Raw genomic sequence first — 11,466 nt, forward strand, 5'->3', positions numbered from 1 at the left:
GGGCAGGGGGCAGAAAGACAGGCTTGATGTAATGAATGAATCATAAAATGTCGGGAACCAATAGCCTGAAAAGAAATTGTTGGTGATAGTCATAGAGACGACGGCCCAGCCACGTGGCTTTCCAAACGACCACCCCCGACCGTAAATTCATGAACGAGCATTCACGCGTGTTGCGCATCATAGGCTTAGGTCTAACTAAACATTAGCCGACACGCAGTCTCTCAAACACCAGTTGGAAACCTTCTCTCAAAAGAGATGCATTTCCAGTGACCAATCAAATAACGTTTCAGCCCCCCCCAACATTTCACCGACCAGACCTAGGCTATGTGTAAGTGGAAAGTTGGGTGTGAAAACGCTGTCCATCACTCTCTTTGTTCGGCGTAAGGGGCAGTCTCACCAAATATCAGGTTTTCTAGGCTTGTCGTAGTGAAAATTTCCCTAAGTCAAGCTTTACCTGTCTGCGGGTTTCGCAGATCGGAGCGTGCGTTTAGAGGGAGTGACCGTGCGTTTGTACGTTTAAATTATATAGTAAAAAAACCGTCAGAAGACGAAAGTGTGCATTTGAGCGGAACGTGCTTTTGTATGGCGTGCGTTTAGGCGGAGACTACTGTATGTATTTATGCAGAACCAAGACAAAGACAAAGATTTCATTTTTTATTATCATTCTCTAAGTTAACAAAATCACATCATTTTTATATATGTGGATGGTACGAGGGTGCTCTGGTGTAGTATGTTCCTGCTTTCTTATCAAACATCTATCGAGCTTATCGCTACTCCTTCTCTATCTTGAAACACCTTTAACTGTCAGCACTTATATGACTTAATTGTGTCACAAGTGCTGTAAAACATTAACCAAAACTATAATTATATTATATTATCATTCCCTAACATAACAGAAGGTATGACTTACTTGGAAGGTGAAATCTCTCCCTGATCCTGGTGAAGGGCAGCACGGTGATGATGGAATAGATCTGAGAAAAAAACAAAAGCGATTAACACTTTGATTACACTCATAAAATCCTCAATCAAATCTGTTTTCATTTCAATTCTTTTCAAAAGAAGAGCATTCAAACTCCCCCCTCCCCCAAATTTCAAAATAATTTTCCAAAGAGCAAACTTAAGTAAACACAGTTGTGTTTTTCTCAGTTTAGAGAAGTTACTCAAATAGAAGAAAAAAAATCGGGGATTTTATTTTCTTTCAGTTTCCTGCTGTTTTCAGATTAACCAAGTTCAATTTAAGTCCAGGAGTGGCTCATTTAACACTGACTTGATTTTTCCCAATGAAAAGCAGCTTTTCGAAGTAAAAAAAATCGAGATATTTGTCAAAAGTATAGGAAGAGGCTAAGAAATGAGATGGAGGCTTCACAGGAAAGTAAGCAAAGCAGAAACCAGAGGAAAATTGACATCAGACAGAGCAACATTAATACCTTTCACCAGTTCAGACCAGAAAAGAGTCGAAAACGATTTCTGGCACTAAAAGAGAATTGGGTTGAAAATTGCAATACAAACCAGCAAGGTAACTGAAACATACAGGACATAATCAGCAAACCAACACTGTAACCTTTAACCTTGAGGTCAAGCAAAGTCTGTGTCCATCCCTTTTTATATTGATGTCAAATCCCTCCCAAGGCAGTGAAGGCCACTGCTTTAAATACTTGCGACACAGCTGCAATCTTTGGCACCTAAAAAAATGTGGACATTTGGTTTCATGATAGAATTCACAGCTGTATGACTGCATGAAGACTTAACTCTTTGGCTGAAAAAACCCAAAACCAAAGCAGTATGGAGTCAGTCACGTATATGATAAAAAATAATTCCCTCAACGTAGAGCTAAAAAAAGAAACAAACTAAAGGACAAATACTTTAAACAAAATCATGCCTGTTTACAACAAAAAAACACTTACCAGGAAAAAGAAAATTGAAGTTGAGAACAAAAAGATCATGCCCCCGTGAGCAAACAAGTCATAGCTGATGTCCCCTGTACTGTTTCCTTTACCAGAAGATTTCCCTGTGAAACTTGGGTGGTCGTATTCCAACTCCAAGATGCACTGGAGAGACAAAGGAGGAAACACATGGTGGCATACTGACAAAATACAAGCAATGACTCGGTTTTGACTTTCAAGCGTATTCCAGTGCAATGTGTCCATTCTGAAAACAGGCTATATGAAGTAAAGCTTACAAGTTTTCCGGTACATGTATGTCCTTAATTGAGATCACCTTCGTTTGTCTTCTTTATTTCATCCAATACAAGCACTCATGATTACTTTAAAAATCAAGTTGTAGAGGGAGCTAGGTTATGGTCTTGCTCATTACAGAGTTTATCTTCATTTTCTTCCACATTCTTCCTCAAGATCTCGTCGAACTGATCTTCTTTTAAAAATACCTCCCCTTTTCCTACTAGAAACAGTATCCCCCATCTTTCAGAAAGCAATATTCTATTACTGAAAGACCTCTTATCTATCTTTACCCATCAGATTTCTTTCAGCTTTGTAAGGAAAAAATCTAGACCTTTCACTTGGCACCCCCTTCATAACAGGTCTATTCTTCTTCAATTATCAACTAGCAAGTCGTCTAACATAAGTGGAACTTGCATATAAAACATCCAATTTTTTTTTGGTCTGTATCTCAGAAAACTTGGGTTCGCTCTACAATGAGGTCGGTGGGCAAAAAACAACCAAAAAAAACCAAAAAAACCCAAAATACCCCCCCCCCCCCACAAAAACCCTGAAGTAATCCTTTGACTACATCTGTGAAAAAAACAGGTATTTTTGCACAACAAACAGTTCACTCCACAATAACCGCCTTGTTCTTGGACTGAATTACTCATTGATTTACTCTCTTGTTTGTTTGTTTAGTATAGGGTTTTACGGCGCTCGCAACTGCATAAGGTCATATGAGCGCGCGGGACACACCTAATACTTTTTCGTTGGTAGGAAATTTTGAATTTTGCCCGGGTGGCGGCCGAAGCCTACTCTTATCGATTTTAGACCACCAAGGGATCTTTAACGTGTGCAACTTGCACACGGGCCCTCCGAGATTTTTCGCCCTTGTCCGAGAAGGCTAGGTGTAGATCTTTCCTACCAGAAGATCAGGGGTGTGGCAGAAAGACAGCAGTTAGGAGGAGCCAAGGAGTAGCAGTAGAAAGGCTGCAAAAAGAGTCAGGAGCCCAGAGGAGGGGGCAAAGGAGGTGAGGGGGTGGGGGCAGAAAGTGGAAATGAAAGTAGACAACAGAACATTGTTAGAGATCAGGAAAGGAGGTGAAAGGAGACAATTTTAGAGAAGAAAATTTTTTGGTCGCTACCCGGAATCGAACCCGGGACCTTTGAATGAGAGGCCAACACCTTAACCTCTAGGCCACGAGAGCCCCATTGATTTACTCTCTCCCTGTACCGACAGGTACACAAGATAGAGAGCAGTCGATGCTATGCTTGTCTGATCTGGGCCAAATCTAGCCCCTGGATGATTGCCTCGTATCTGATTGTACTCTTATAACTGCCATTTGGTCTACCTCTTCTTCTTCTCCTATTTTGTCTCCACTACCATGTCTGAGAGGGCAATCTTATCCCTGGCGCTCTCAAAACATGTCCCAAATATCTCCATCTAAATCAACCTTACTCTAATCAAACTAACATTCCAATATTACCTGAATCGCAGAGTAAACCAGGGCAAAGCTGAAAGTGACAATAAGCACACGTCGAATGCTGGTGCGACTGTCCAGGTGACCTTCAAGAAAAAAAAGAACAGATTAAAAAAGTTACAAAAAAACTCACTATAAATTCAACACAAAATAAAAAGCTCTTTCAGTGGCGACTTTTTGAACGTCTTTCGAAAAAACATGAAAAAATTTCTTTGATATTCAAACATTCTGAACCCTGACAAGTAATAATAATAATAATAATAATAGATAGCATTTGTATAGCTCAACAGCAGGCTCTATGCGCTTTACACTATATTATTACCCCAGCAGACCATAGAACACTCCGAAACATTCTCAGCTTCCCGGGAAGCATACAGTGCAAGCAGCTGATTAAGCGCTCAAACACTAACAAACTGACAAGATCTTTCGCTGTCTATAGCCGGGTACCCAATCCCACCTGGGTGAAGTGAGGAAAATTCGTGTAAAGTGCCTTTCCCAAGGACACAACGTCGGGTCCCTGACGGGATTCGAACCCACGACCTTACGGTTGCGAGTCCGAGAGCCTAACCACTAGGCCACCGACGCCACATGTACATGTACTTCATCAAACAGCAATGTCTTCACAAACTGTACATGGATAGTAAGCACTACATTTTGGGGGGAGAAATTGTCCATTAACCAAAACATTATTCATATAATATTTCTCTAAGTCACACTCCACAATAACAACATACATACCAAAACCAAGACCAAAGATGATGACTGACAATTCTGTGGCCAGGAGGAAAAATTTCAGAAGCAGCCAGAGAACCTGAAAAGACATCATATATATGCTAATTAGATAATGGCAAAGAAGATGTCTTGTTAGAAATCTACCAGTTTTTTTAATACGGTGATATTACAAAGAGAGGGTAAAAAAAAAACCCAACTAATGATGTATAGTAGCAGAACAACATAAAAAGCCCCCAAAAATTGCAAAATTAGACAATGGCATAAAAGCTGTCCTGTTATAACAGTAAAAACATACCCAAAGAAAAAAAAAAACCCAAAAAACCAAACAAACAAACAACTAATGTGGAGCAAGAAAATGAACATACAATATATGACAGCACAAAAGAGACGAGAAAAATTGCAAAATGAGAGAAGCAGACACATTAACATATCAAATAAACATATCAAATAAACATATCAAATAAACATCAATACTGTCAATACTTATCTAAGGCACTTTTGGTCACACCAATAGAAGAGAAATCACACTAATCAAATAAACAAAGCAATTACCATCAATAAACAATAACTGGAAAAGTTCTCGCATACATTTTAAAAATATCAGTCCAAGAGAAGCTACCAACATAACAAGAGACCATGCACGCAGACATCTTATCATTCTCAGCATTACCTTGTCTGTGACATCACCAGCAGCAGTGGAGGCGTTGACTGTCATGGACACGATGCACCTCACGACCCCAACGAGAGACACGATAAACACCTGTGCCAAAAGAATGTTGCAGAAATTCTTCTTAAAAGTTGAACCAGGTTCATGAGTTATAATGCAAAAATTGTTAACTAAAAAATGAGCCCAGATGAAAATTATGTGAATGACAGCATTGAAGGTTGTGTAGATTGCTACATTGTATATGTCCAAATGTACCCATGGGGGTTGAAATGGAAAACTGGAATGAACAGGTAGGATAAGTGAATTATTGTGAAAGCATGTGAGACTTTGATCAGAAGGGACACAAGACTACACTAATGCTTCAATTTAAAGCATAAGCAATAATATTATATTATGGTAATGTTACACAATTAATGACCAGACAGCCCATAAAGGTTTGTGAATCTTTCACACTCCCATCAACACGGTTCAAATTATTTAGGAGGCTAACTGCTTTGACCCTTCCTGTTTGGAGCAACCCTAGCCAAGCAGGATACAGAGCTATAGCAGAAATTTAAGTAATTGATTATAAACTAAACTATGGCAGAAAGTTGAAGTACTCAATAATACAATAAATTTCATTTGAAGAGAATTGTTTGTATGTTTTAGTAGAGGTTTTACGGCGCTCGCAACTGCATAAAGTCATATGAGCGCCAAGGGGTGGATGTCAACAGAGAAGTCCTTACAGGGAATCAGACTTACTCTGCTCAGCTCTCTAGCTTCAACAGCACAAAGTCTGCTTCCACTATCAAGGCATCCCGGAAATAGCGGGTCACAAGAGCGTGACAAACTTACAAAAGAAGTAGACAAAAAAATGACAATAGTAAGGATTAGGAAAGAAAAAGCAGCAGTTCCCTGTTGCAGTTCAGGCACAGTTATGAGCATGACATTTGTGAATCAGCTCATTTACAATTACAATTCTAAAGTGCATAAGAACTCGAGATGTCAATGTCCCCCCCCCCCCCCCCCCCCCTCTTTAGGAATGGCCTAAAGACACTTCAGTCAGTAGCACCGCCCCAGGGGGTTATTTGGAGAGAATGGAAGGCCCATCTTTTGCATACAAGGTGAAGAGATGACCATACCATTGCAAAAGCGGGTGGTCAGAAACAAACAGCATAACACTAAAAGGAGTTTATAAGAGAGCAATAAACCACACCCAAGTTATTATCTCCCATCAGCAGCAAGAGAACACAAAAACCATACAATAGGACATACCAGTGCGTAAAATGCTGTGAAAATAGGACTGTTGGAGGCTTTTAACTTGGCAATGGCCGGCCGCATTCGCAGACACAGGAACAGGAGGAACAGGCTGTTGGGCACCAGGATGATCAGGTCCCATACTCTCACCCTGGTCGATAAAACATACACGGATCATTCACAAAGACCATTCTGACAGGCAGCAACTAAAAAATCAAGCCAGTAAACCATGCACAGCTCCTTAAAAGGTTATAGTTACGGGCAGCAACTCAAAAGTCAGGCCAATAAAACATACACAGCTCATTAAAAGACTATTTTTACAGGCAGCAACTAAAAAATCAGGCCAGTTAAACGTACAAACCCCAATAACTCCCCATCTCCGGTCAGAACTGCTGTGCCAGTTAGCCACTGACAATGGCTCCGGCACATTCCTTCACGACGACACTGACGTTATATTAATGATTGGCATTTGCCGAAAGAGGGTCCCTTTTACAAGTTCTTTCAATAGATGAAAAACTATCAAACTAGGTTCATTTGTATTGACTATGACAAATTTAGTGACGTACATGTCACTTTTAGGTTTCGTAGAGTTAAAACATTATTCTTACAGACAGCAACTCAAATGAAAATCAGGCCAATAAAATATGCACATCTCCTAAGTCAATCCATAATTACTTTTTATAAAATTAATATGGTCGAATAATAAACAGCACAAAAATGTAAAAACTTGTCCACATACCACTAGTACATGTGGAAAAAATGGATAAAAAAACAACATAATATATATATAAAGAGAGAGAATTTCAACTTTAGATCTGACTCAAAAGCTTTCTATTCAAATTTAGTCTACAGTCGCATGCAGAATGGTTCAATGCAAAATCATTTAGCCTAACCATTAAGATAATTTATAAGCCCCACTGATGATGCACAGAGGTATTTGAAACTACACTAGTATAGAATAAATTAGGCCATAAATTTACTCTTAGTTAGCCCTATCAAAAACAAGGGTAGGAGAAATTATAAATATTTCAAATTGTGAGAAACTGTTCTACCAAAAAACAAACGCTTTTCCTCAGTTTTAAACATGAATTTTAAGTGCCTGTGGGCAGTATTCTTTGACTTCTTATACAGCTAGGTCAGATCTTTGTGGAAAGTAAAGAAATTCTGAAAAAAATTTTTTTTTTTTTAAATGCCCCCTTATCTCCATGATGTAGTTATAAAAAGACATGACAAAAATAAATGCAGTGCCATCATGGAAATATTTCTGTCACTAGTATTTAAACAGCTTGAAGTTATGAGTTATGCTGAGAATAATATCTCTCTCTCTCTCTTGCCCTTTTTAACTCCCAGTGGAGCATAGGCCATCAACATTTCTCCAGCGAAGCCTGTCCTGTGCATCCTTTTCTAGCTGTTTCTATGATGTCCCCGCCTTTTCCTCCATCACACAATAACATACATTTCAGTCCTAACCAAATATTGCGATGAATGTGAGGTTTCTTGCCCAAAATATAATTGACAAAGAGACAAAGACATGGGCGCAAAAATCACACACGAAGGAGAGGCAAATCTGACAATGCTTACCCCGAGTCATTTATATCTGCATACAGGATCCACTGACATGGTGGGATGGTGAGATCATGAAACGGAATCGGCGGGTACTCTGTACTGTTGCCAGGTATCATTGATGCGGATGTTGGAACCGAGATCTCAGAACTGTTGCCTGGCACATGGCCATCATCAGTTGTCTCGTTCATTTTAAATCTCTTATCTTGACAGAATATGTATAGAGGCAGTCAGTACTATTATATGATGGTCCTGTGTCCTTAGAGCGCTTACAAACTGAAAGGACTCAAATATGTTAACTAGTAATCTGGTGCTGCAGCAGAGTCCAAATAGATGGATCTATAGTATCTGAGGAGAAAAAAAAAAGAAATCAAAGTTCACGAAAACATTGCTAAATGTCACAAAAAGAAAAGTTCAGGATTCTAAGAAACTTAATGTATGAGTTGCAACGACATTAGAACAAATTGACCCACTTAGACATGAGGTGCTCGAAAGGATAGCCAGGAAACAAGGCTTCCATTTTTCTATACAAAATCTTTCAAATGAGCTTGATTTTACATAAAATGATATTACCTGATAAAAATAAGCTTATTAAATAGTTTTGAATACTATTGTGCTGGTAAAAAGAACAATTTGAGAGCACAACATTAAGAAATTGACCTGTATTACTCCCTTTCGAACCCCAGATCATTCATAACAAACAAAAGCATCTTTAAAAGGGTTGGTTATTCGAATGGGCGTAACTACTCATAATGTCTTATCAAGCTAATATATGAGAGGGAGTTATTCATGTGTTCGTAACACTTTATAAATAGAAAGCGATAAAAGATAGAGTGTTACTTTCATCATCGATTAACACACCCCATCGGAATTCATGGCGAAAACACACGTTTCCAGTGCCATTCGCTGTGTACTAACAGTACACGCTGAGTGACCCTGGCGGCCCACCGGGAAGGTCCGACAAAATAGGTTACTGATAAGATTCGCATCTCAGCACAGACGCAGGACAAGAGTCAAAAGCCATAATTCAGCATATATCGTGACCTCAGTGCTTTCTTGTCGTATCTCCATTTTTTAAAACAGTGAAAATGATACTTCTTCTGAAGCTCATTGTTCGTTATTAATTGTTTTTACAGTTAAAAATAATAAAAAATGGAGATACGACAAGAAAGCACTGGGGTGGCAATATATGGAAAACTTTCACCCTTCAAAAGAAGAGACAGACAAAGAAATGAAAATATAAGACATCAGATGGGCGTCAAATTGAGAATGAAATACATCAAGAAACAACAAGTAAGGAGGTTTGGACATGTAATGAGAATGGGGCCACAATAGACAGCTTCTAACTATAAGGCCTACAACACATGCGATTTAATAGCTTCAAGGCAAAAGGAAGGTCAAGAAAAAGATGAATCGACGAGGTCAAGGAGACCCTCCGAAGCGACACACCCGGCCCACGTCCAACATCAAAATCACCTCGTGGTATCAGTGGACGGAAAAAGTAGAAGAAAAAGAAACAAATTAGGCTCCATCTTAAGCCACTTCGAAATATCATAAAGAGAGATGCCAACCACAGAAAACCAAAATGAGTATTGGAAAATATGAAAATGTGCATTTTCAGGTGAAAATGTGTATTCCCCACGACCGACCGACCAACCAGTAGGCTAAAACAGCACCTGGACATGGATGGCTGGTGCCTCTATAAATAAATCATTGATGGTCGACCAACTAGAAATAGTAAAATGTTCAGGTTGTCCAGCAATATTTCCTGAAAAAAAATTACTAGCTCACCAGCTTGAAAAAGGGAGCACACACGTGTACAATATAATATACATGTATCCAGTCAACAACATGTCAGTGTTCAATGTTGTACTGGGGTCTTGTTTGACTTAAGTATCTCAGTCTATTATATAATATTTTCCTCTCATTATTATATATAAAAAATTAATCCTGCTTTGAGAGTTCGGAAGGGCCTAGAACAAGAATTTCGACTATTAAGAACCAGTCTGGGTGTCATGATTCATAATATTATGAACTGACAGACTCAAATTATTGCTCAAACTCAGAGAAAAGCAATAAATTGAATGGCTCAAGTAGACCCATGCACTGTGAGAGTTGTAACAACTATGGTAGGGCAAGATGCAGTGGCACTGAAAATCTGCCAGTCTTGAACAGAAAGCTACAACATACACTGTAGGTATAATTTACTATCCCCCATCCAAGTAGGTATAATTTACTATCACCCATCCAATGAAACGTGAACACTTTATTTCAATAACACAGACTTGCAAAGTATGAAGGGTCCCGATTCCGCACATGGCCTGCACCAATGCACGCTTAGCAGAAAGCTCTAATCAAAATTCTGAAAAGTGCTTCCAAGTTTTTGTCCTCTGGTGTTGCCTTAAACCCCCGATAGTATCTTAAACCCCAAAAAAAAAATCAATAATCTCCTATGCCTTTACTCCCACAAAAAAGGTCTTTGCTCACACGATGCCGCATTTATTTATGATGCGAATGCGCGCAGGTTCAGTGACCGGTCACGATGGCGAGCCAGACAATCTAAAAATCGGACGACGCTTGTATTTTCTTTTCTTTTTTTTTCCACAAGTGACAGCACAGCGACGAGTCAGAGTATTTATTACATTTTATTTGAACGGCGACATTGTGTTTATATTGCACAACCTGCATGCCACAAATGTTGCGTTATCAGACAACTGCTGGTAAACTCTCGGTGGTAGCGAAAGCAGATCTTGATTTTCCCGATCGAGCCTCGGTGTCACATACGCTTCCGCCTGCCGCCATAGCTGCCTTTTCGCGTGAAAGTGAAACATACTCTCCAGACGGGGAAAAGATAAACCAATATAATATCACGATCGCGACCGGCAAAAATGAACTTACTGACCACATCGGACTTGGTTTTCAAATATTCCAGTTCTGCGATACTGATACTATTTTGACAAAAGATGGGACCTGAGATAATTAAGTTTACTCGCCCAAGCTGGATCTCGTAGTTTTCGCATTCCAGGATGCGTACTTTTTTATGAAAAGTCGTATTCGCGTATTTTCGGCCAAAAATCGTACTAAAATACGTAAAATCGTACTGGTTGGCATCTCTGCATAAATGTTTCATTGATATTGTGATTGTCTTCTGTTAATGTGCAGATGTTTGGTACATTTGCTACTATTTATATAATTTTACTTCTGTCAAATTAAACATGGAAAACAATGCCATTTTCTTGAAAATTGACAGAGATGTGTACACTAATAGAACCTAAAATTCCCAGGAGACATAGCATACAGACTCTCATAGAGGTCTTTGCCTCTCACATGACATTGATAGATCACAGAACAGAACAGATGATGACATGATGATTCAATCTGATGCAGTCAGTTAATCTTCTTCTAGGTTCTAAACTTTGAAAATTAAAATTTTAGTTTCTATTTTTTCATATTCGGACTCAAGTCCGAATAAAAAAATTCATATTCGGACTCGAGTCCGAATAAGAAAAAATGTTATTCGGACACGGGTCCGGAAAAAAGGAATTGTCTTCGTTCTATAGATCTAACGTTCAGTGCTTCCAATTTTCCGCCATTTTTTTAGTTTCCCCCACACCTTGTCTGCTGATCCGAT

At 39.1% G+C, this 11,466-nt stretch overlaps 1 protein-coding gene across 1 annotated transcript in view; it reads right to left on the reverse strand.

Moving 5' to 3' along the window:
- Nucleotides 1-11,466, reverse strand: part of LOC101847894 (transmembrane protein adipocyte-associated 1 homolog) — a 15,833-nt gene that overhangs the window by 3,226 nt on the left and 1,141 nt on the right. The window contains exons 2-8 of the mRNA XM_005105404.3: nucleotides 7,854-8,183; nucleotides 6,291-6,423; nucleotides 5,040-5,129; nucleotides 4,376-4,448; nucleotides 3,644-3,723; nucleotides 1,905-2,048; nucleotides 911-971 (exon numbers count right to left, since the gene is read on the reverse strand). Of these exons, the coding sequence (XP_005105461.1) occupies nucleotides 911-971; nucleotides 1,905-2,048; nucleotides 3,644-3,723; nucleotides 4,376-4,448; nucleotides 5,040-5,129; nucleotides 6,291-6,423; nucleotides 7,854-8,026 (754 nt within the window). The 5' untranslated portion in view covers nucleotides 8,027-8,183. The remainder of the gene's footprint in view (nucleotides 1-910; nucleotides 972-1,904; nucleotides 2,049-3,643; nucleotides 3,724-4,375; nucleotides 4,449-5,039; nucleotides 5,130-6,290; nucleotides 6,424-7,853; nucleotides 8,184-11,466) is intronic.

This window comes from Aplysia californica, unplaced genomic scaffold (genome assembly GCF_000002075.1).
Source record: "Aplysia californica isolate F4 #8 unplaced genomic scaffold, AplCal3.0 scaffold00469, whole genome shotgun sequence".
Taxonomy (NCBI): Eukaryota; Metazoa; Mollusca; class Gastropoda; order Aplysiida; family Aplysiidae; genus Aplysia; species Aplysia californica.